The 22,212-nt window shown below is 43.8% G+C and overlaps 1 protein-coding gene across 2 annotated transcripts in view; it reads right to left on the bottom strand.

Annotated features, from left to right (window-relative positions):
- The window catches only part of NELL1 (neural EGFL like 1), an 812,822-nt gene extending 795,714 nt beyond the window's left edge, over nucleotides 1-17,108 (bottom strand). For both annotated transcript variants that reach the window (XM_036932730.2, XM_036932731.2), the window contains exons 1-2: nucleotides 16,936-17,108; nucleotides 8,729-8,857 (exon numbers count right to left, since the gene is read on the bottom strand). In XM_036932730.2, the coding sequence (XP_036788625.2) occupies nucleotides 8,729-8,857; nucleotides 16,936-16,990 (184 nt within the window). In that variant the 5' untranslated portion in view covers nucleotides 16,991-17,108. The remainder of the gene's footprint in view (nucleotides 1-8,728; nucleotides 8,858-16,935) is intronic.
- Nucleotides 17,109-22,212: the final 5,104 nt, after the last annotated feature.

The raw sequence follows: 22,212 nt of genomic DNA, 5'->3' as shown, positions 1-22,212 counted from the left end.
TATTTGTAACATGGTTTACCGAATCTTTTATGCCCACTGTTGAGAACTACTGCTTGGAAAAAAAGACTCCTTTCAAAATACTACTGCTCATTGACAATGCACCTGGTCACCCAAGAGCTCTGATGGAGATGGACAATGAGATTCGTGTTGTCCTCTGCCTCCTAACATATCTATTCTGCAGCTGAAGGATCAAGTAGCAATTTCAACTTTCCAGTCTTATTATTGAAGAAATACATTTCATAAGGTTAGTGATTACTTGGACAGATCTAGGCAAAGTAAACTGAAAGCCTTCTGGAAAGTATTCACCACTCTAGATGCCACTAAGGACATTCATGATTCACAGGAAGAGGTCAAAATATCAACACTAACAGGAATTTAGAAGAAATTGATTCCAAACCTCATACATGACTTTGAGGGGTTCAAGGCTTTAGTGAAGGAAGTAACTGCAGATGTGATAGACACTGCAAGAGAACTAGAATTACAAGTGGAGCCTGAAGATATGACTGAACTGCTGAAATTTTATGATAAAACTCTTAACAGAAGAGGAGTTGTTTCTTACGGATAAGCAAAGAAAGTGGTTTCTTGAGGTGGAATCCACTTCTGGTGAAGATGTTGTGAAAACTGTTGAAATGACAACAAAGGTCTTAGAATATCACATAAAGTTAATTGATAAAGCAGTAGCAGGATTTCAGAGGACTGACTCCAATTTTGAACTTTTCCTGTGGGTAAAATGCTATGAAACAGCACCGCATGCTATAGAGAAATCTTTTTGGGAGGTAGAATCAATCGACACAGAAATTCATTGTTGTCTTATTTTAGGAAATGGCCACATCCAGCCCAGCCTTCAGCAACCACCATCTTGATCAGTCAGCAGCCATCAACATCAAGACATCAAGACAAGACCCTCCACCAGCAAAAAGAGTATGACTCACTGAAAGTATATATGATGGTTAACATTTTTTTATAATGAAGTATTTTTTTAGTTAAGGTTTTTTAAGACAAAGTTACAACATACTTAATATACTACAGTACAGCATTTTTATGTGCATAAATTTTATGTGCACTGAGAAATAAAAAAAATTCATTTGACTTGTTTTATTGTAATATCACTCTATTATGGTGGTCTGGAACTGAACCCACAATATCTCTGAGGAATGCCTGTATACATGAGAGGAGACAACAGCACAGAGAGAAAACTATAGATTTCTCTCAAGATTAGTACTCAGTGGAGTATTAATCAGTGCACACATGTGAGAAAACCACCCAGAAAGTAATAGTACACAGCTTACACACAGGACCAAGAATAGTACATACTCCCATCAGTTAAACTGGAAAATCTCATTATACTTTGGGAACTGGGTGGAGTACACAGAAGGTCTTGCCTCAGTGATGGGAAATAATAAGCTCTATTCTAGTTATTAGCATTTGTATTTCTATGGGCCATCTAACAAATTTTAAAAGTATATTGCTTCCCAATAACGGTCCTAACCAAAACTCAAGAATATTGACAAGAATAAAAAAATATCTAGCACCAAATAAGGTAAAATTCACAATATCCAGTATGCAATCAAAAATTACCACGCACTCATAAGAAGCAGTATTGAGGAGAAAAATTATTCAACCAGAACTGACCTAGCACTGATACAAATATTAGAATTAGCTGTTAAGGATATTAAAACAACTATTACAACTGTGTTCCATCTATTCAAAGAGTTATATGGAGACATGGAAGATTTTTAAAAGAGTCAAAACTGAATTTACAGAGATGAAAGTATAATATATAAGATCTTAAAAAATCAGAGGTGATACCAACAGCAGACAATACAGAAAAAAGTTTTAGTCACCTTGAAGAGCAATAGAAACTATCAAAGTTACATACAAAGAGAAAAGAGAACCACTATTTGTTAAATGAAGAGCGTATTAGTGAACTGTGGAACAACTTTAAGCACCCTAATATAGATGTAATCAGAGTCCCTAAGGAAGAGACACAGGGACAGAAAAAATATTTGACAATTACTAGCAATTTTTTTTCAAATATTATGAAGCCAAATAAAGCCCACACAGAAGAAACATGAAGAAAGCCACACCAATGTACATCATAATGAAATTGTTAAAAATTAGTGCAAAAAAGAAAGTCTTAAAAGAAAGAAAAAACAAGTTATATGACTCACAGAGAAACGAAGAATATGTCAACAGATTTCTCACCAGAAACACTGCAGATGAAAAGATAGTGGATAACATCTTTAAAGTATTGAAAGAAAAAAAGACCTGTCAACTCAGTATTCTATATCCAGCAAAAGTTTCTTTCAAAAATGAAGATGAAAACAAAATAAAGGCATACAAAATCTGGAAGAATTCATACCAGCAGAATTGCACTATAAGAAATTTTAAAGGAAGTCCTTCAAGTGGGATGCAAATAATACCAGATGGAAATAGTGAATCTACACAAGGGACTGAAGACACAGTAAATGGTAACTACATGGGTAAAATATGTGACTGATTTTCTTAATCTAAATCTGTTCAAAAGACAATTTACTAAGTAAAATAAAAACAATGTAGCATGGGATTTATTATAACATAAGCAAATGTAAATAAACTGTATGACCACACAACACTGGTCAGAAGGAAAGAAAGAAACTACTGAAATGTTCTGATATAAAGTTGTACATTATCACTTGAAAGTAGATCGTGATAATTTCATTTAAAAAAATATTTCAATTAATCCAAAACAAGCCAAAAAGTGAAAAAAACAGAACAAAGAATAAATGGGACAGGTAGAAAACTAATAGCAAAAAAAAATGTAAATATAACCATGCCAATTATCACATTAAATGTAAATAGTCTAAATAACTCAATAAAAATACATATTAGTTTATTGGTTTAAAAACTAAAGTAGAAAAGGTAAGACCCAACAATATACAGCCTATAAGAAAAGTACTTTATATACTACAACATGTATAAATCTCAAAATCACCAAAAAAGAAAGAGAGAGAGAGTATGACTCCATACAAAATTCTAAAAAATGCAAACTTCCCTATAGTGACAGAAAGCAGGTCAGTACTTGCTTGGAGATAATTGCTGAGAGGTGCAGGAAGGAGGGTATAAAACAGGAAAAGAGGAAGCTTTGGGGTGACCAGTATGCTCATTATCCTCATCATGGTGATGGTTCACAGGAGCACTCATATGTCAGAAGTCATCAAATGTACACTGTGAATATGCACAGTTTATTATATTGATTATACCTCAATAAAACTGTTCCATTTTTAAAATCTGAACCTTATTTAAATACATATGGGATACCAGGGACCCCTTCTACACTGCTGGTGGGAATGTAAGCTAGTTCACCATTGTAGAAAGCAATATGGAGGTTCCTCAAAAAACTAAAAATAGAAATACCATTTGACCCGGGAATTCCACTCCTAGGAATTTACCCAAAGAATATAATTTCTCACATTCAAAAAGACATATGCACCCCTATGTTTATTGCAGCACTATTTATAATAGCCAAGATATGGAAGCAACGTAGCTGTCCATCAGTAGATGAATGGATAAAGATGTGGTACATATACACAATGGAATATTATTCAGCCATAAGAAAGAAACAAATCCTACCATTTGCAGCAACATAGATGGAGATGGAGGATATTATGTTCAGTGAAATAAGCCAGGCAGAGAAAGGTAAGTATCAAATGATTTCCCTCCTTTGTGGAGTGTCACAATGAAGCAAAACTGAAGGAACAAAACAGCAGCAGCTCACAGACTCCAAGAAGGGACTAGTGGTTACCAAAGGGGAGGGGTGTGGGAGGGCGGGTGGGGAGGGAGAGAGAAGGGGACTGAGGGGTATTATGATTGACACACATGGTGTGGGGGAATCATGGGGAAGACAGTGTAGCACAGAGAAGGCAAATAGTGACTCTATGGCATCTTACTGTACTGTTGGGCAGTGACTGCAATGGGGTTTGGGGGGGACTTGATAACATGGGTGAATGTAGTAACCACAATGTTTTTTCATGTGAAACCTTCCTAAGAGTGTATATAAATAATACCTCAATAAAAAATAATAATAATAAAGTGGAAATAAATAAATATATATATGGCATAACTTGGCAAATCTACTTTTTCAACTTTCAGTTTCATGAAATCTAAATACAGATCAATCATTTCAGATGAAAACTTAGTGTCCAAATCACTACATATTTAAGTATAAAATATAAACTAGATTTTGAAGACTTTGTAAAATGTCTTATTAATAACTTTTGGTATTGACTATATGTTGAAATAATAATTTGTGTATATTGAGTTTAATAAAATGTATAATTAAAATTAATTTCCTTTTTACATGTTTAACACAACTACTATGAAAAGTGAAATTAAAGACATGGCTCACATTATATTTCCATTGGACAGTGTTGCATCAGAAAGGAGGACATATTTGGAGTATACTGGAAACATTCATATTTCTGCCCAATAGTGAGTAGCCATCCTGTGCTAGACACAATTATGTCCCTGCCCCCACAGAAAAAAATGTCCACATCTTAATCCCAAGAAACTGTAAATATGTTACCTTACATGGTAAAAGAGATTTTGTAGATGTGATTAAGTCATGGATCTTGAGATGAGATTATCCTGGATCATCTGGGTGAGCCCAATATAAATACAAGGGTTCTTACAAGGGAGAAAAAAAGAGGAAGGAGAGTCAGTGTATGAGAAGACAGTAGGGGGACAGAAGAAAATGTGACAACAGAAGCAGAGGACGGAGTGACATAATCACAAGCCAAGGAGTATAGCAACTTCTGGAAGCAGAAAAAGGCAATAAACTGATTATCCTGCAGTGGCTCCAGAAGAAACACATGTCTGCCAACATTGATTTTAGCTCCCTAAAGTACATTTTGGATTTCTGACCTCCATAACTCTAAGATAGTAAGTTTGTCTTATTTTATTTTATTTCTATTGCTGTTACAGGAGCAATAGAAACTAATACAGAATTTGGTATCTGGAAGTGGGGTGCTGTTGTAGCAAATAACTAAAAATGTTGGAGTGTTGTTGGCATTGAGTAATGAGTAGAGGCTGAAAAACTGTTGAGGAGAAAGATAGAAAAAGCCCAGGTTGCCTTGAACCTAGTGTTAGTAAAAATATGGATGTTAAGGACTCTGCTAGAGAGGACCTAGAATGAAGTAAAGAATCATTGTAGAGAAAACCTCTACTATGTTAGAGAATACAAAAATCATTGTGAGCAGACTGTTAGTAGAAGTATGGGGGTTAACCTGTTTAACATGCTTGTTTAAATACTGCTGGTCAGCACTAAAAAAGAAATGAGGAACATCTCACTGGAAACTAGAAAACACAGGATCTTCATTACACAGTGGCAGAAAGCTTAGCTGAATTGTGTCCTGTAGTCACATGAAAAGCAAAACTTGTAAAACACGAACTTTGACATTTAGTTGAGGCAATTTGTCTAAGCAAAGTGTTGAAGGTGCAGCCTGATTTCTCCTTGCTGCTTACCACAAAATGTGAGAGGAAAGAGAGAGACTGAGGGATGAGCTATGAAGCAAAAACCAGGGAAAAACTAGGAGATTCACTGTCAGGAAAATCTCCTAAGGACAGAAAGCCAAGGGTATGGCTGAACATCCTTTTGCTAGTGTCTATGAAGAATCAAAAAGTCAGAATATTCAATCACACAGAGGGCTCTGTGAGGAGATCAGGTGTGTGACTCATAGATCCCCCTCAGCCATGTCTGCAGAAGTCAGGAATAGAAATGGGATTATCTGAGAGAGAACCTCTTGTGTAATGGACAGGAAACCCTTAAGTTTCTTAAGAATGTTATACCAGCAGAAACACCACCTACTTAGACTGAAGGGGACAGAAAGTATGCTAACAGACTACAAACACTCCACAGGCTGGAAACAAACTGATAAAACTGCTCAACTACAAACACATGCTACTGTTGGTGACAAAGGAAGAATGACTCAAAGGAATGAGCAACAGGTCCAGAAAGCAGAATCAAAGACCACAGACGATTATTCCCAGGCCTTGAAACCCAGTGGAGTTTGCCCTGCTGGGTTTCAAACTTTCTTGGGACCAGTAACCCCTATCTTCTTTCTATTTCCTCCCTTGTGAACAAGAATGTCTATGACCAGCATCCTATACCTGTCCCACCATCGTATATTAGATTACTTGTTCTCTAGTATCACAGATCCACAGAGCGCAAGGCATGTTGCCCCCAACATGTGCAATAACATGGACAAGAATCTCAAGCATAACTGATTAAGATTATTTAGATAATGAGATAATTTTTCTACTAATGATATTAGATGAGATTTTAGACTCCGAGCTGAGGCTCTAATGGGTTGAGACTTCTGGAGATATTGAGACATGGCAAGTATATTTTGCATGTGGGACAGAGATGAATCTTTAGGAGCCAAAGTGCAGCCTCTGTGGTAAGCAGAATAATATCTCTCTAAAGATGTTCATGTCCTATTTGCAAGAGCCTATGAATATGGTACCTTACATGGCAAAAGGGACATTGGGATATGATTAAATTACAGATCTTGAAGTGGAGAGATTATCCTGTATTATTCACGTAAGCCAAATGTAACCATCAGGGTCCTTATAAAACAAAGCCCTCCTCAATCAAACTCCCATAATGAAGTTATTCTTCCCACCAAAACAGCTTACAACCCCTCCCCACTACTAGAGCCCACCAGATATCCCAGAGGTACTTTCCAAAGCAAAGAACACTCAAGTTAGCAGAGTTCTAGCCCAGAAAGCCCACATTTGTGGAATAAATGAGTGAATAGTGAGTAAAGCAGGCAATAAGCCTCTCAGGGAGCACAACAGAGGAGATTTTAATTCAATTCAAAATATTTATCTATCACTTACTATGTGCCAAGGACAATACTTTGTCCTAGAAATGTAGGGTATCTAGATAGGCATGACATGTGCCTTTGTGAAGCTCACTGATGAGCCAGGCTTTCAGAGCAACTCTGTTGACAAGATCTCAGCCATGTTGCTCAGATCAAGAATGGCATGGCTTCTCAATGGTAACTGGACAGAACTTGCACAATGCAAAGAGAAAAGTAATCCAGTCTGTATTCTCTGACCCATACCCAGCTTACATACTTCACCAGCTCCTTAAGTAAAGCGGAAGTTAACATATCCATAGTCATGGTATTTATTATTACATATATATGTAGATTTGTTACATACTATTAACAAGGCTTAAGTTACCTGCCCAATAAATATGTAAATCGCATCCCATAATGTGAATCAGTCATTCTAAAATAATCCTTTTGCTATCTTTATAAAAGGCTGAGTTAAAAGAACCCTTCCCAGGCACTTCATAGAGGAACATGCAGGCTGCCTGACTACGATATCACAAAACCACTAAGGTGACTACAGATTGGGGTAATATTTACAGTAGTTAGCAAATGCATGGCCTCTCACACAGCAGGATAGACATTAGCCATAAGTCATTGGTATATTCAAACCCACTGATATCAGCTAAATAACAGTTCTGTCTACAGGGTCCAACATAACCTATTCCCTGCCTTCCTTTCCATCTAACCACCACCGTTCAGCCATGCTAGACATCCTTCTGTTGGTTACTGCCTTAAGTCCTTCATACACTCTATTTCCTCTGCCCAGAATGCTCTGAGCTGCACCCCTACCTACACCAGGTTTTCCATTCATTTTTCAAATTTCTGCTGACACATCACTTTTTTAGGGTAGCCTTTCCCTGACCAGCATCATCTCTCCACCCCAGTTAAATAAGATGATCTCCTTATACTACACTTATTTGGCAGCTTCTATATCCCCTTCATTTTAAGTATAGCAAATATAATTCGATAATGTTTGTGTCGTGACTGTTTCCCGCAGTGTATTTTAGAGCAGAAGCTGCAACCTATCCCATTCACTCTTACTGGTAACCCTACTCTCAGAACATTGCCTGGTACATAGTAGGAGTTTCATAACACTAACTAGTACTTACTGAGGATTTACTATGTATCAGGCACTGTTCTAACCACTTCAGTGAATGAGCTGCTCTAATCCTTGTAACAGCCCCATGAGGGAGGTACTATTATTTTAGATGAGGACACAGGCAGAGGCAGGCTAAGCAACTGCCTCAAGTCCCAAAGCAGGGTAGGAATTTGACCCCAAGCACTCAGGCTCTGGAGCCCATGCTTTTAAGGAGCACTATACTGCCTTCATGAACGCTTGTTGAAGATTTAATAAATTGTAGTGAAGTTTAGAATGAGTGCAACCAAGTAAGCTGCGCCCCTTTAAGAGAACGCAGCCATAAAACAGCCTCTGTGATCATGGTCTACCCATCAGGTGAAAGACGTAAGAGGTGTCTACCCATCAGATGATAAGAGAACAGGTGTACGTATAGGTAAAGATATAGGCAATAGTTGAAGAAATATCCTGTAAAAATTATACAACTGGCCAGTGGCTTTCAAGGACTTTGCCATTTCATTCCACCAAAATCCCTGGGAAATATTTCAGTGCCAGACCAAATATTTCACCACCATGCCCTCTAGTGCCCCCTCTCGCACCCTCCGAACACCCTCCAAATATCTGAACATCCTTGATATTTCTGAACATTCCTTGTGTGACAGTAACACAAGAATAATAGCAGAGATGACCCTCTGACAAATAATGGCAGATGCACACTCCCCAGACAGACCCTCCTCCCAAGCCCTGCCCCCATGCAGAGGAAGGGGGGCCTTACCTTGAAACAAAAACGCTTTGCTGGCATTGTGCAGTCCAGACACCTGAGTAACTCCGAGGGTGGTATTCACAAGGTCAAGCTCAGTGATAATATCCATCTGAAGGTCAGGATCCATGCCAAAGCCCAGCACTGAAAATGAACAAAGAGTTGGCTTGGCTTAAACTGTTGACTGTTAGCAGCAATATAGAGCAGAAATTACAGAGGTCAGGAGTGGTAGGGAATATAAGGAAGCCAGTGGGGAGTGCTTGGGGGCTCAAAGAAGGCAGCTCTTTGCTCCATCACTGAAAATACTGTAGTTTCTTTGTCTGTTCCTTCCCCCCAACTTCCCACTCATTACAGATTGATAATCCCTTATACAAAACTCTTCAGGGCCAAAAAATTTCACATTCAGAATGTATCATACATTAGAAAGGTAATATGGCCTATGTACTACACTTTTTTTATTAAGGTATCATTGATACACACTCTTATGAAGGTTTCACATGGAAAACATTGTGGTTACTATATTTACCCATATTATCAGGTCTCTCCAATACCCTATTGAAGTCACTGTCCATCAGTGTAGTAAGATGCTACAGAGTCACTACTTGTCTTCTCTGTGCTACACTGTCTTCCCCGTGATCCCACACACACCATGTGTACTAACCCTAATAATCCTCAATCCCCTTCTCCCTCCCTCCCCCACACACTCTCACCAACCCCTCCCCTTTGGTAACCGTAGTCCCTTCTTAGAGTCTGTGAGTCTGTTGCTGTTTTGTTCCTTCAGTTTTGCTTTGTTGTTACATTCCACAAGTGAGGGAAATCATTTGATACCTGTCTTTCAGGATATTTGAAATAAGCCTGGCTTATTTCACTGAGCATAAAATACCCTCTAGCTCCATCCATGTTGCTGCAAATGGTAGGATTTGTTTTCTTCTTATGGCTGAATAATATTCCATCGTGTATATGTCTATGTACTACATTTTATGTGACACCTTCAGCCACATCCAAATGGTACCCCAAAATCAAATACAGTATTTCTGGAGCAAAATGTATAAGATTTTCCTCTAATTGGCTAAAGAGAGACTATAAATAACTTCATATCAATTGAGATCAAGTTTTGCCACCAAGTAAGTTCAGTTAGGGTAGATTTTGCTGTCAGGTTAGTTATGAAGAACCTTTGGCTTCCCGATATTTCTTGGATCTGGGGACTATGGATGCAGGATTGTGGCCCTGGTCTACCTGCTTTAGACTGATGCAGAAGCAAAATCTGACACCACCACTACCAGTAAACACCTCTGAAGAGCGCTCCTTATTAAGAGGCACAAGAAGAAGGCAATGGAGAGGGATCCTGTCCCTGCTGGAGAAAGGTGGCAGAGGATAGCCAAACCAGAGAATCCCCAGAAGGACAGATGTACATTGCCATCCAAGGGTATTCCTGAATGAGAAGTTAGATGCCCTGAAGACTCAGCTGTAGAACCTTAGCACAAAGCAACATGGCCCTGAGCCCCCTATTGCCTTGTCTGAGAAAGGCAAATTCCTAAGGCTCTCTCACCCAGGTGGGTGTTTTGTAGAAAGACCCACTCATGACTGCAAAGTGACTTCCAATTATATATATTAATAAGGCTAGAGATCACTCTAAGGGTCTGTGTTTAAGCCATTCATAAAGACTATGTCTATCCACACTTAGCATCTCAATAGTGCAATTCTGATTGCACAGTTGGAAATGTTTTAATCAGTAACAGCTGTCAACTCTGTCTGATGGTAATGCATTTGCTGAGGCACAATTTGGAAAGCTTGCACCCAATTTGTCCCAGGGAGACTGAGTGAACCTTCATCAGGACATCATGAATGATTACAGCCTTATCTGTCCTCCCACCTCACCCCTTGCCCCGCAGATTTGGGAAAGGAAATCTGCCCTGTCCTTACTTTCCTCCTGTGAGGAACAGGAACTGCTGCAGTGACCTAGGCTCTTGTCAACAGAAGGTGGGTCAGGGAAGGCCCTGGGGGCCAAAGTCCATCATGGCCAAAGTAAAGGGTTAAGTAAAGGCACGGTGCATGTAACTGCCTTCTCAGTTTTTGTCAGGCTTCCTCTTATTCTCTGAAGTGTTCCCTTTCCAAATGCAGCCAGTAATGAGACCAGTTTACCCAAAGACAATTCTTCCTTCCATTCATTCTGCATTCATTCATTCATTCAGTACTTTTTCAACAGGCATTACTGAGTGCTTACTATGTAACAGACACATTGCTAGGCACAGATTATGTCCTCATTGGACACCCATCCCTGGGAAAGGGAGTAACCAAAATATAAATAAACAAATCAGTAATATAATTTGAGATGGCAATAAATGCTATGCAGAAAATAGAACACAGAATATGGAATAGAAAGCAATGTGGGTGGGGGCTTTAGAAAAGATGGTCAGGGAAGGTTCCTCTGAGCTAAAACTTGAAAGATTAGGAGTCAACAATGGAAAACCTGGGGGGAAAGCTTTCCAGGTTTAGAAAACAGCAAATGCAAACCAGGAATAAACTTGGTGTGTTCAAGGAATAGTGTGGCTGGAACAGAGTGGCCAAAGGGAGAGTGGTGGAAAATGAGGCCTAAAAGTAAGCATCACCTTGTGAACCACAAGAAGGGGATGGATATTATTCTAATTGCAACAGGATGTCACTGGAGGGCTTGCAGGTGTGTGTTTAAGGAGAGGAGGACTGGGATACATTCTGATTTATTTCATGATCTCACTTATGTTTCTATCCTACCTGCCTGACATTGCTCATCCGTCACACAGACTCATTTCACAAAGACGGATCGAGTGCCTACTCTGTGCAAAGAAGCACTGAGCTAATAGGCATCCATCGGCCCAAGTCACAGCATCATAAGCCTCCGGTTGAGACTGGGTGATGTTTTTCTTCAAGTGAGCTCAGATACCAGCAGTTCTGTGATCACCTTGAAAAGGCAGGAGAGGAACTAATATTTCAGTTTGATCTATAGTGTTCTACACCTATATGGCAGAAATTAAATCAAGAGTGATCTCAGAGGACCTCCAAACTGGTCTTCCTCTGGCTAGGAATTTGGAAAGCTAGACACAAGAGGAAGGAAGCATGTCTGTGCCAGTGTCTTACCCAGAGCCTAAGGTATGGCAGGCCCTGAATTTAGAGCCGAGTTAATTGGGCCAAGGGCACTTTCTAAAGGAACTGTGTTTGACTGAATTGTTGGCTTCAAATCGTTGCCCCTTACATATCCATACCCTCTGCTGGGGAGCTTTGCAGTTCCCTCCACTAGACTGGGAGTAACCTTCCTATCCCTGGCTTTGAGCCTGGCCATGTAATTTGTTTGCATCATGGGATATTAGTGAAGTTACACAAGCAGAGGCTGAAGTGTGCTTGTGTGGTGGGGTGTGTTCTCTTGTACATCTGCATCACAACGAGAAGAACATGGCCCTGCTAGTCCACTGGTCCAAGGACACTGAGACATGTGGAGCAGACACCCTGCCGGAGTTTGGACCATGCCCAGTCAAAACTAAAGGAGTCAACACCAAGCCAACATACCAACGTGTGAACCAAAGTAAACATTGTTGTAAGCCACTGGGTAGTTCCTTATGTAATATTATTCTGGCAGTTGTCGACCAATACAGGGACTAGAGACCCACTGTGGCGGTCATTGTTCAGATCCTGTACCTCCCACCCTAGGAGCCCTGCAACTGGACGAGACTAAAAGGCACCCAGACTCTGTAGAACTGGCAGAACCCCAATGGTGCCCTTGGCCCCCAATCCCCAAATGAGAACACAGCACCCTCATTCCAGGAAGTATCATGGTGACAACACTAAACTAAGAGCCAGTCCTTTCTCTGACCCCAATAATTCTGTGCCCTTGGAAAAATCACTTCACTTCCCTGAGCCTCAGTTCCCTCATCTGTAAAATGGGGATGGGAAATCTGCCTCCCAGCTTCGTGAGGTTTCAGTGAGCACTCTTAGCCCATAAATGGTACCCAGCTGGCGTTTGCTGTGTCTCTGCATAAGACCAGCCCTCCAGAACATCCCAGCTCTCTAATCTGCAACTTGACTAGAATTGCAAAAGAAGTACAGGTGGCCCCCTTCCTCCAAACCCCTCCACATGACCAACTAACCCAGAGGGCTTCTCACTCTTGACAGTGCTTTGTGAAATCTATATATTAAATCTATATTAACTCCTCCCCCCTACAACCCTCAGTGAAGGGGTTTCCCGGGCTTTATGATGACTACTGGTGTTGCTATGAAAACATCCCATAAAAGCAGAATAAGATAAATCAATTAGCTCTCAGGTAGGTTTTTTTTCTCCCTTTAATTGGTCCCCTTCAGGATGACAGTGCTTCATGCTAATAACAGGATGTGTAAAAGACAGAACTTGTACACTCCCTAAGGAATCAAAAAATCTATTAATAAAAGAGCATTTCCATGGCCTCTTCTGAACTGTATGTAGTATGAGAGTTGGTTCCATAAAAATAATACTTTTATTTTGATGTTTCTGCTTCTTGCCCAAGCATGGAGCTCCTGCCCTTTCTAAGGAACTCTATTAAAATTTTCTACTTTGGCCATAACTGCTCTACAAATGGCTAAAGCTGGAATTAAGCAAGATAAAAAGCTTCTGGGGAAGGAATATTTTTTAAGACCTGAAAGGCAGTGTGTCAATGTCACAAAGGCACTTCAGGCCTGGCTCTGGGATTCAGAACCTCCATCCTAATCTCCCAGGACATCTGCTGCTGCTAGACACTCCTCAGTCCTGCCTGGGTGCAAAGCCCACTCAGTCCACCATCAGGGTCCCAGGTCTTAGCTCCCCAGCAAATCCTCCTGGGTCCAGCTCACTTCAAAACTAATCCAGCTCATTGTCCATGATGGCAGCTGTCTTCCCCTTGTCCATGCAAAGGAATATGACACTGGAGAAATGCTCCAAGACCTCATTTAATAGAAGGATTTCACAACCACTTGACAAGATTTGGTCTCCTGGACCCCTACGAAAGCAATAGCCTTAAAGATTATGCTGTATGTCTGTGCCAAATCAGTCAATATTGCTCATGATCCCTGGAGGCTGGGGGCTCTGTTCACAGCTCTCTTATTCAATTCATAGATAATGGACAGCCTGCGAGGTGCTTCTAATAGAAAAGCTCACCTTTCCAGCAGGTTGCAGCAAAAGACATTCACCTGACCCCAGGGGCTCCCTCCATCCCTGCCCTGGTGACCTAAACAAGCTGGAAAGCCATGGGGGAGTAATCATTGAGTTTTGTGTTATCCACACTTCCAAGTCATTGGAGAAAACTCATAGATATAATATGTTATTACTGTTATTATTGCAGCCTTCTAAATTTTCATTATTAGTGATATACCTGGAAATCCCAGAATTATGTTTCACCCAGAAGTAACAAGAACTGGAGAACAGCACCTCCTATGTTGACTCCACTTTGTCCTCTAAAATAAGTTCTCTGAAGCAGCTTCCTGTGACACCTATCATTAGATCTTTTCATATGTAACTACTACTGCACTGCAGTGCTGCTTTAATTAAAACGTGCCTGATATCATCTATTCATTTCCATTAAAAGGCGGTGATATCTGAGCAGCTCACTAAATGAACCACATGTTCATTCCATCTTGGACTCTTAACAACCCAGACAATTGTCCCACTTGACAAATAAACTTTCCAAGCAGCTGTTTGGATCCTGATAAAACTAATCACGTGCCAGCCCCTGCCACCTAAGAGGATGGATGTGTGATTCAGGAAAGATTTCCTTGGCAAAATCAAAGAGGCTGCCCCCAGAAAGCTGCTGACCATGCCCCTGGGAGCTACAAGAAATTGTAAATACAAGAATTGAGATATAATTCCCTGTTGTCTCTCTGGTTCTTCTGATAATTTGTGTAGAAGAAATTATGTGGCCTCTGATGTTCAAGTAGTGCCAAGCAGCACAGTAAAGGCAAGCTCCCTAAGCAACTGCCACAACCCGTGGAGCTCTTCCTTCCACGCTTCACTGCCTTAAGGCAGCCTGTGCCCTCTGCCGGGAATGCTTTCCCTACTTTGTCCACCTGGGGAAGTCCCTACAAAGCCTTCAAGACACAACTCTCAAATGTCACCTCCTGATAAAAGCCTTCCCTGACCACCAACCACCCCTCGCCAGGATTCATTCCTATGGCTCCTCCTCTATATTTCCTTAACACGAACTCCTTATAATCCCACCCCACCTACTCCCGATCAAGATGTAGAATATAGAATTAAAATGGTTTTCAGTTTCTAAGTCCTCAGCCAAGCTCTGAGTTCTTGGAAATCAAGGACCAAATTGTTTCCTCTCTGCATAGGCAATCCTGGCAACCAGCAAGACACTCAACTGCTTGTTGAATGAATACATACATGAATGAATCTTCCTACAACAGAATTCTCACAAGATTTAAAGGGGCTTGGTGTGGAGAAGGGGAAAAGACCGAGTTCTTAAAGATGACAAGCAATGTGCCCTGTAGATTCGGTCCACTCCCGGATGGAGGCACTTTTGCCGACTTTTCAAAGGAGCAAAGAGAACAAAGGATTTAGGTATATTCGGTAGTGATGTGCACTTGAGGATGTGTAATGACCGATGGGCTGCGCCTCTCCCATCTAGTTTCTCTGTCTTCTGTTCCTCGGTAAGATGCCCACCAGCACCAGATCTCTGCGCTGGGGTGGTAGCCCACATTCTGCGCTAGCCTCGCCAGTCCCGATCTTCCGGGGGCGCGTTTCTTTTACTGTGTTTTTGCTTTCAAAAGACTAATCCACCCCTCGAGGCCTGAACTCAAGAAGCAAGTGTTCTAAGCTGGACTGAGCCTTGGTGCTTCCGAAGCCTGGGAAGCTCGGATTAAGACAGGAAGCGGATGGGGATCCCTCTAGTCCCTGGAGTAGTCCACACCCGTCGCTCTTGCATTACGCTAAGGGAAAGCTGCTGCCCTCTCAGTCCTGGCGAAATGAGAAGGGCCAACAGCAAGCTCGGAGACTCCCAACTCAGGTATCCTCGGGAGGACTAACTGCCAAAGGGGGTGCCTGGGGCGCAAGCGGAGGGAACTTTTGAGCTAAGGCCCAGCCCCCCGCCCAGCCCTCTCCGGATAAACTTGCTGCCTAGCCTGGGAAAGAGGCTATGCCTCCAGAGAAGAAAACTGAGAGTGGTAAACGACGAAAAAAAGGGGAAGGGAATGACTGCTCCGCACTTCTGGGGTGCGAAGTTGGCGGCGCGTGCTGAGGGTGGCTAGCATAGGAATAAAAACTCTCGGCACTCCCACTCCCAGCCCCCTTCGCAGAGCCGTGTTTTGGCCCATTTCCTACTCCGCCCCACCCAACCCCACCTTCCAGCACCTACCAGCCCCTAGGAGAAGGGGGCTGAGAGCGGGTCTCCAAACCCCAGGGACGTGGGGACTCGGGGCGAGCGGAAGCTGAGGGACGGAGGTGCGCTTTGAGTCCTCACAACTGCATCTCTGGAAGCAGAGCGAGGTGGGGACTTCAGAAAATCACGCCAATTATCCTCGGCCTCCTTCCACAGCCCCCGAACTGCAATTACAGCAAGGGAAAACTGGTTGGGCGCTGGGGAAAATCTCCCGGAATTGTCTCCACCGTTCCCATTCCCCTGAATAACTATTCGCCTAGCCGTTGGGGGCTGCGGGAGGGAGGGGAGAATACTCCTGGAGTTCCCCCTGCGGAGAGAGTCCTGAGGGAACGAAAAGAGCCCGCGGAATCCCAGGGATCGCCCGCAACCCTCACCCCGCGCCGTGCCCTCCCGGGCCCGGCCGCGCCCGCTGGCCGGAAGCGCTCTCGCTGCGGGTGCGACTCCCGCGGCTAACCCTTCCCCGCCCGGCGGGGCGCAGGGAGAGCGGCTTCCACCACACCTTCGAAGTTCGGGGGTGTGGGGCTCGCGGGCCCGCCCTGCTGTGGGTTCGACCCGGAAGCCGGTTACTAGCAGCAGCAGGGTGGGCCGGCATCAGCCATGCCCCTCACTCCAGTGTCCGCGAGGCAGTGTCCCCGGGGAAGGGGCCCCCCATCTGGGGCATCTTCCAGCCCTGAGTCCCACTCCTCACCATTTCACCTGGAGCAGGGCAGGGAAATCCGAGGGACCCATCCACGTTGCACCGCCCTTCCCCGCAACAGCGCGGAGCTCGACTCTTGGTCTCCCAACGCCGGGTGTAGGCACTAGGCACAGAGACCGGGCTCCCCGTTTTTCCTGGATCCCTCCGACCGCCCCAGCCGTGCTTACCTGTCCTGGCGGTGCACACACACAACCACACAACTAAAATCACATCCTTCGGCATCTCTCCCGAGGGTCCCCACCAAACGGGGCGCGCGAAAGCCAAGAGGAAACAAATGCGCCTCGATGTCCAGGCGCGCCGGGCTCAGAGCGGCCAAACTTGCAGGCGGGCGGCGGAGGGGGTGGCTCAGCAGCGCCGGGTGCTGCGCTCGGGGATCGCGCCCGGGAAGGCGGCCCGGCCGCCCCGCCCCCAACCCGCCCCCCACCGCGGGCGGCTGCGGCTCCCGGCTCGCGTCCCGGCCCCCGCTGCGGCTGCGCTCGCCTCGGAGCTGGGGCGGGAGCGCCGGGCTCGGCCACTCCGGCAGGTTGCTCTCGGCAATCGGGTCGGGTTCTTCTGTTTCGCCCGCGGAGCTGCAAGGACCTGGGCGGCAGCCGCTACTACCGGAGCACGGGAGCTGGAGTCCCGGGACCCGTGGCCGAAAGGGAGAAGCGGGAGACGCAAGGCGCCCACTCGGCTTCACGCGCTCCAGCCTCGCCGAGCTAGCCAGGCCACTGTCGCCGTCGCCGCCTCGGTGCCGTGGAGGGGGCCGCCGAAGTTGCCACAGTTCATCCCGGCCGAGAGCAAGAACCGCGGAGCTCTCACGGGTGGGCTTTTTTCCTGGGGGAACCGGGACCGAGGCGGCGCCACGGAGCGCGCCCAGCCCCTCCCCGAAAAACAATTACTCGGGATTTGCTCTGGCAACTAGGTGGGGAGGGGCGAGTAGGGAGCTCGGGGGAATGATGGCTAAGTCCTGGCTCAACACCTGTACCTTCTGCCTTCTCTCTCCGGTGGGCCCCTCTGACTGGGTACACGCTTTGGGGTGCATGGAGAGGGTGCTAAGGCAAGGGGTACAGAAGAAGGGTCTCTGAGCTGAAGCGAGCTACAGTGGGGGTTTAGGGCGTCTATTTGCAAATCTTCCGGTTCTGCAGGGCAAATGCTGCCACATAGGGGAAATTTCTAACCATTTTTTTTCTTGGTGACTTTCTGGATGCTTTTTCAAAAGCTCTACTCTCCTTTCATAGTCACATTTTGGTTTCTCCAGCAGTTTCTTTGGGACCCTCCTTCCACCACAACACCTTTCCCTGAAGAGAAAAGCTGGGCTTTGTTTTCGAGCCAGAGGAAAGTCCTCCCCAGTCCGTGTGACTGCCTTCCTGACCCAGGCCTTCCCTATAAAGATCTCCCAAGTTTGTCACCCTGCTATCCAGGAATGTTATTTATAACTAGGAGGCAGAGTCATGAAATCTGAGATGACAGCACCACTGATTTATACCATGTGAGCCCCACATGATTTAGAGCTCCCCAGCTTGCTCACCCTAGGCCCTTCTCTCTGAGCCCACCCCACCCCTTTGATAGGGCCTGGATCCCAGAGGAGGAAAAGGAAACTTCTCCAAACAGCCCTCCTATTCCCACTCTTCACTAATAAAGATCTGTGCTTCTTCCTTCTCGTACCCTCTCTCACTTCCCATATTCCTCATCCCTGCACAACTACAGCCCCCTAGCCCCACGGAAGCCCACCAAAGTAGCACAGCTCATAAAGAGAGAAGATTTTATCTTCGTGCTCTTCTGACCTCTGCCCTATTTTTCTGTATGCAAGTCACTGTCCCACTTAGCCTTTTGGTCCCTCTGCAGATAGGAAAAGGAAGTGAACAATCAGGTAAATTTGAGCTCCTGACAGCTGAGGTAGAAGGAGGGGAGTCACCAGGAAGGCTGATGTGCACTCCAGAAGCTGAGCAGAGGTAAACTGATGTCAAGGCTAAACTGATTTTCCAAATTTTCTGGGATTCAACTCAAGCCCAGAGGGCATCTGTCTGCCTTGCTGATGCATTTTCATTACAGAGTCAGGACTTTTTCCTTCTGGCTATAACATGTAACACCTAAAGCTAACATTAAAATCACAAATCTTGTGGAAAACAGGATTCCTGGCTTGGCCTGTGAACAAGGACACCCATGAGTTATGTGTGCTGTGAGAACCCTACCCATCTTTTCTCAGGAGCAGCCTCGATTGGCTGTGAACTGTTGTTTCAAATGCCCTTTTCTTGCTCTCAGAAACCCCCGAATCCCTAGAAGTCACAGTGACCCCAACAAAAAGAAAAGGAGACCTGGGTGAGGCCTTTAGAGCTCTCTATCTTAAAGTTGCTGTGTAATTAGTTGGTCCTGTGGGCTGGAGCTTTTAGTGTTCCATTAAAAAATAAAGCAAGACATATGTTCTGTCAAAGCTCTGCAACATCACATCCATTAACAGTAACAAGAGTTAATCTCAACAAGGTCATAAATCTTCCTAGATAACTAACTACTTCAATCTCCTATAAGTGCATTTCTTGAGTGGGGACTTGGAGTGTGCAGACCTGTTAGGCTAAGGTAACCTTCACAGAATAGGACCAGCAAATTTCTGTAGTGGCAATGAAGGGACCACATGGCTGTGTATGTGCTTGACACTGTGGTATTTCCATGGGACCTGTGCTCAGTGGAGGAAGTGATGAGACTTGGCTAGCCCGGTGCCATATCCCAAGTCTTCCCTGTCCTTCTGAATGGCCTTCCTCCACGGCTCCTCCAGGAACCAAGATCTTCTCTTGATCACCCACCCCTCTGCCTCTCCTTCCTGATGCCTAAATGTTGGTGAGCCTCAGACCTCAGCCTTCTTCTCTTCCAGCCACGCTTACCTGTGTTCTTAACCAGCCTCAGGGCTTTCAGTGCTGTCTATACATGGATGATTCTCAACTGTGTATCCCCAGCCTGTCTCTTCTTTGAACCCCAGGCTTACATAACCAACTATTAGGCATCTTAAATGTAATATGACCACATCATCAAAACTGGAAACACTTGTGCTTCAAATGACACCATAAGAAGTTAAAATACAACCCACAGAATGGGGAAAATAATTGGCAAGTCATATATCTGATTGAGATTTATATCTATTAAACTATTATACCTCAATAGTAAAAGTCAAACAACCCAATTAAAAATGGGCAAAGGCTCTGAATAGACATTCCTCTAAAGAAGATACACAAACAACCAGTAAATGCATGGAAATACACTTAACATCATTAGCCATCTAGGAAATGCAAATCAAACTACGATGAGCTATCACTTCACACCCACTAGGATAGCTAAAATCAAAAAGACAGATAATTAATAAATGTTGACAGGGAAGTGGAGAAATTTGAATCCTTGTACACTGCTGGTGGGAATGTAAAATGGCTCTTCAAACAGTTAAACATAAAAATATCATATGATCCAGCAATTCTACTCCTAGGTACATACACAAGAGAAATGAAACCACACTTGAAGTTGTACACAAATGTTCATAATAGACAAAAAAAAGTAGAAACAGCCCAAATTTATTTATATGGTGAATGGATAAATAAAAGGTGGTATATTTATACTTGGATATTATTCAATAATACAGAGAAATGAAGTACTCATGCATACTACAACACAGATGAACACTGGAAACATTATACTGAATGGAAGAAGCCAGTCACAAAGGACCACATAGCATATGAGTCCATTTATATGAAATATACAAAATGGGCAAGTCTATAGGGACAGAAAGTAGAGCAGTGGTAGCCCAGGGCTGGGGGGAAAGGAAAGGAAGGATTGGCAGGTAACAGCTGAACAGCCCAAGGTTTATTTTGGGGTAATAAAATTTTCTACAAAGTTTATTGAGGTGATGGATGCAGAACTCTCACAGATACCTACAATATACTAAAAGCCATTGAACCATACACTTTTAAGTGGGTGAATTGTATGGCACAGGAATTGCACCTCAATAAAACTGTTTTTCAAAAAAACTTTTCAATGATCATGAAAAAAAATTATGATTAGGTCAAATGAGGACTTTGGATTTTCCCCTCCTCCCAAACCTGCTCCTGAGACCTTCCAAGGAGACAACACCAGCCTTCCCCAGGCACTCCAACCAAATAACCTGAGGCCATCCTTGACTTGCCTTCTCCATGCCCCCACATCCAAGCCATCAAGCCCTGTCAGTACCACTTAAAGAAAAATCCCAAATCAACCCCTTCACCCCTCACTACCCCCATCTTCCTCCAATCCAGCAATGTCTCCTTCCTGCTCTTCTGCCATACAGTCTGAACTGTTCTCTCTGCCTCCTCTCTTGCCCCTGACAACTCAGTTGCCCTCCAGCCGTCATAGTTGCTTTTTAAAACATGTATCAGATCACTTTCCCTTGCTCAAAATCCCCCTGCACTTTCCCATCATATTTTGAAGGAATCCAAAAATCTTGGAGTGTCTGCTCACCTTTCCAGCTCCCTCTCCCCACTCTGCCCCTTGCTCCCTCCAGAGAGGCTTTCTTGCTATTCCTCAGACATTCCAAGTTTATACCCTCCTTGTGGTCTTTGCACTTGCTGCTCCTCTACCTGGAATGTTCTTTCCATAAATCTTTGCATGGCTCACTTTTTACATGACCTAAATCTCTGCTCAAATGACAGTTTCTGGGGGAGAACCTGCCTAAAGAAGCTCCTCACTTCACCCCCTCACTCTTCCCCTGCTTTATATTTTATAGTGCTTATTATTACCTGAAATGATTACTTAATTGGTGACTTATCTATTCTGTCTCCCCTAGTATAAGGCAAGATCCACAAGAGTAGGATTTTTGTCTTTCTTATTCTCCACTCTATTTCCACCTAGAACAGTGCCTGGCACATTTCAGGAGCTTAATAAGTGTTCGTTGAGTGAATCAATGGATGTTCTCTCAGCAAGCAGCATGGAGAACTGACACTTCCCATTGGCTGTCACCAACGCCACAGTCAGACTGCCTTGTCCCTCTGGCCCTAGAGGTGGTGTTCCATTTCTGACTCTAGGTGGGGCAGCAGGTTTCACAAAAGATGAGCAAGAAGGACTCATTTTAGTGTCCAAACTCAATTAATAAGCTAGAGGTAGATCAAAGGCTGAGAAACTCTTCATGTCATTTCTCACCCTCCAGTCCCCCTCCCAAAGCCACTCTCCATTGTCTAAACAGCCTTTCAACTACCTTCACAATTATGGGCATATGATAAGTTTCCTTGCAAAGCTGGAGAAAATGAGAGGATAGTGCTCTTGTGGCTTATGTCCCTAGTACCTATGAATGTGACCTTATTTGGAATTGGGTCTTTGCAGACGTGACTGAGGTCATCAGCATGGGCCCTAATTCAATACGGGTTTAGAAGAAGAGAATAATACCAGGAGAAGACAGTCATACCCAGGAAAAATGCCATGTGACCATGGAGACAGACAGCGAAGTGCAGCAC

The sequence above is a fragment of the Manis pentadactyla genome, chromosome 9, assembly GCF_030020395.1.
Source record: "Manis pentadactyla isolate mManPen7 chromosome 9, mManPen7.hap1, whole genome shotgun sequence".
NCBI lineage: Eukaryota > Metazoa > Chordata > Mammalia > Pholidota > Manidae > Manis > Manis pentadactyla.
This window is presented reverse-complemented; position numbering and strand designations above follow the sequence as displayed.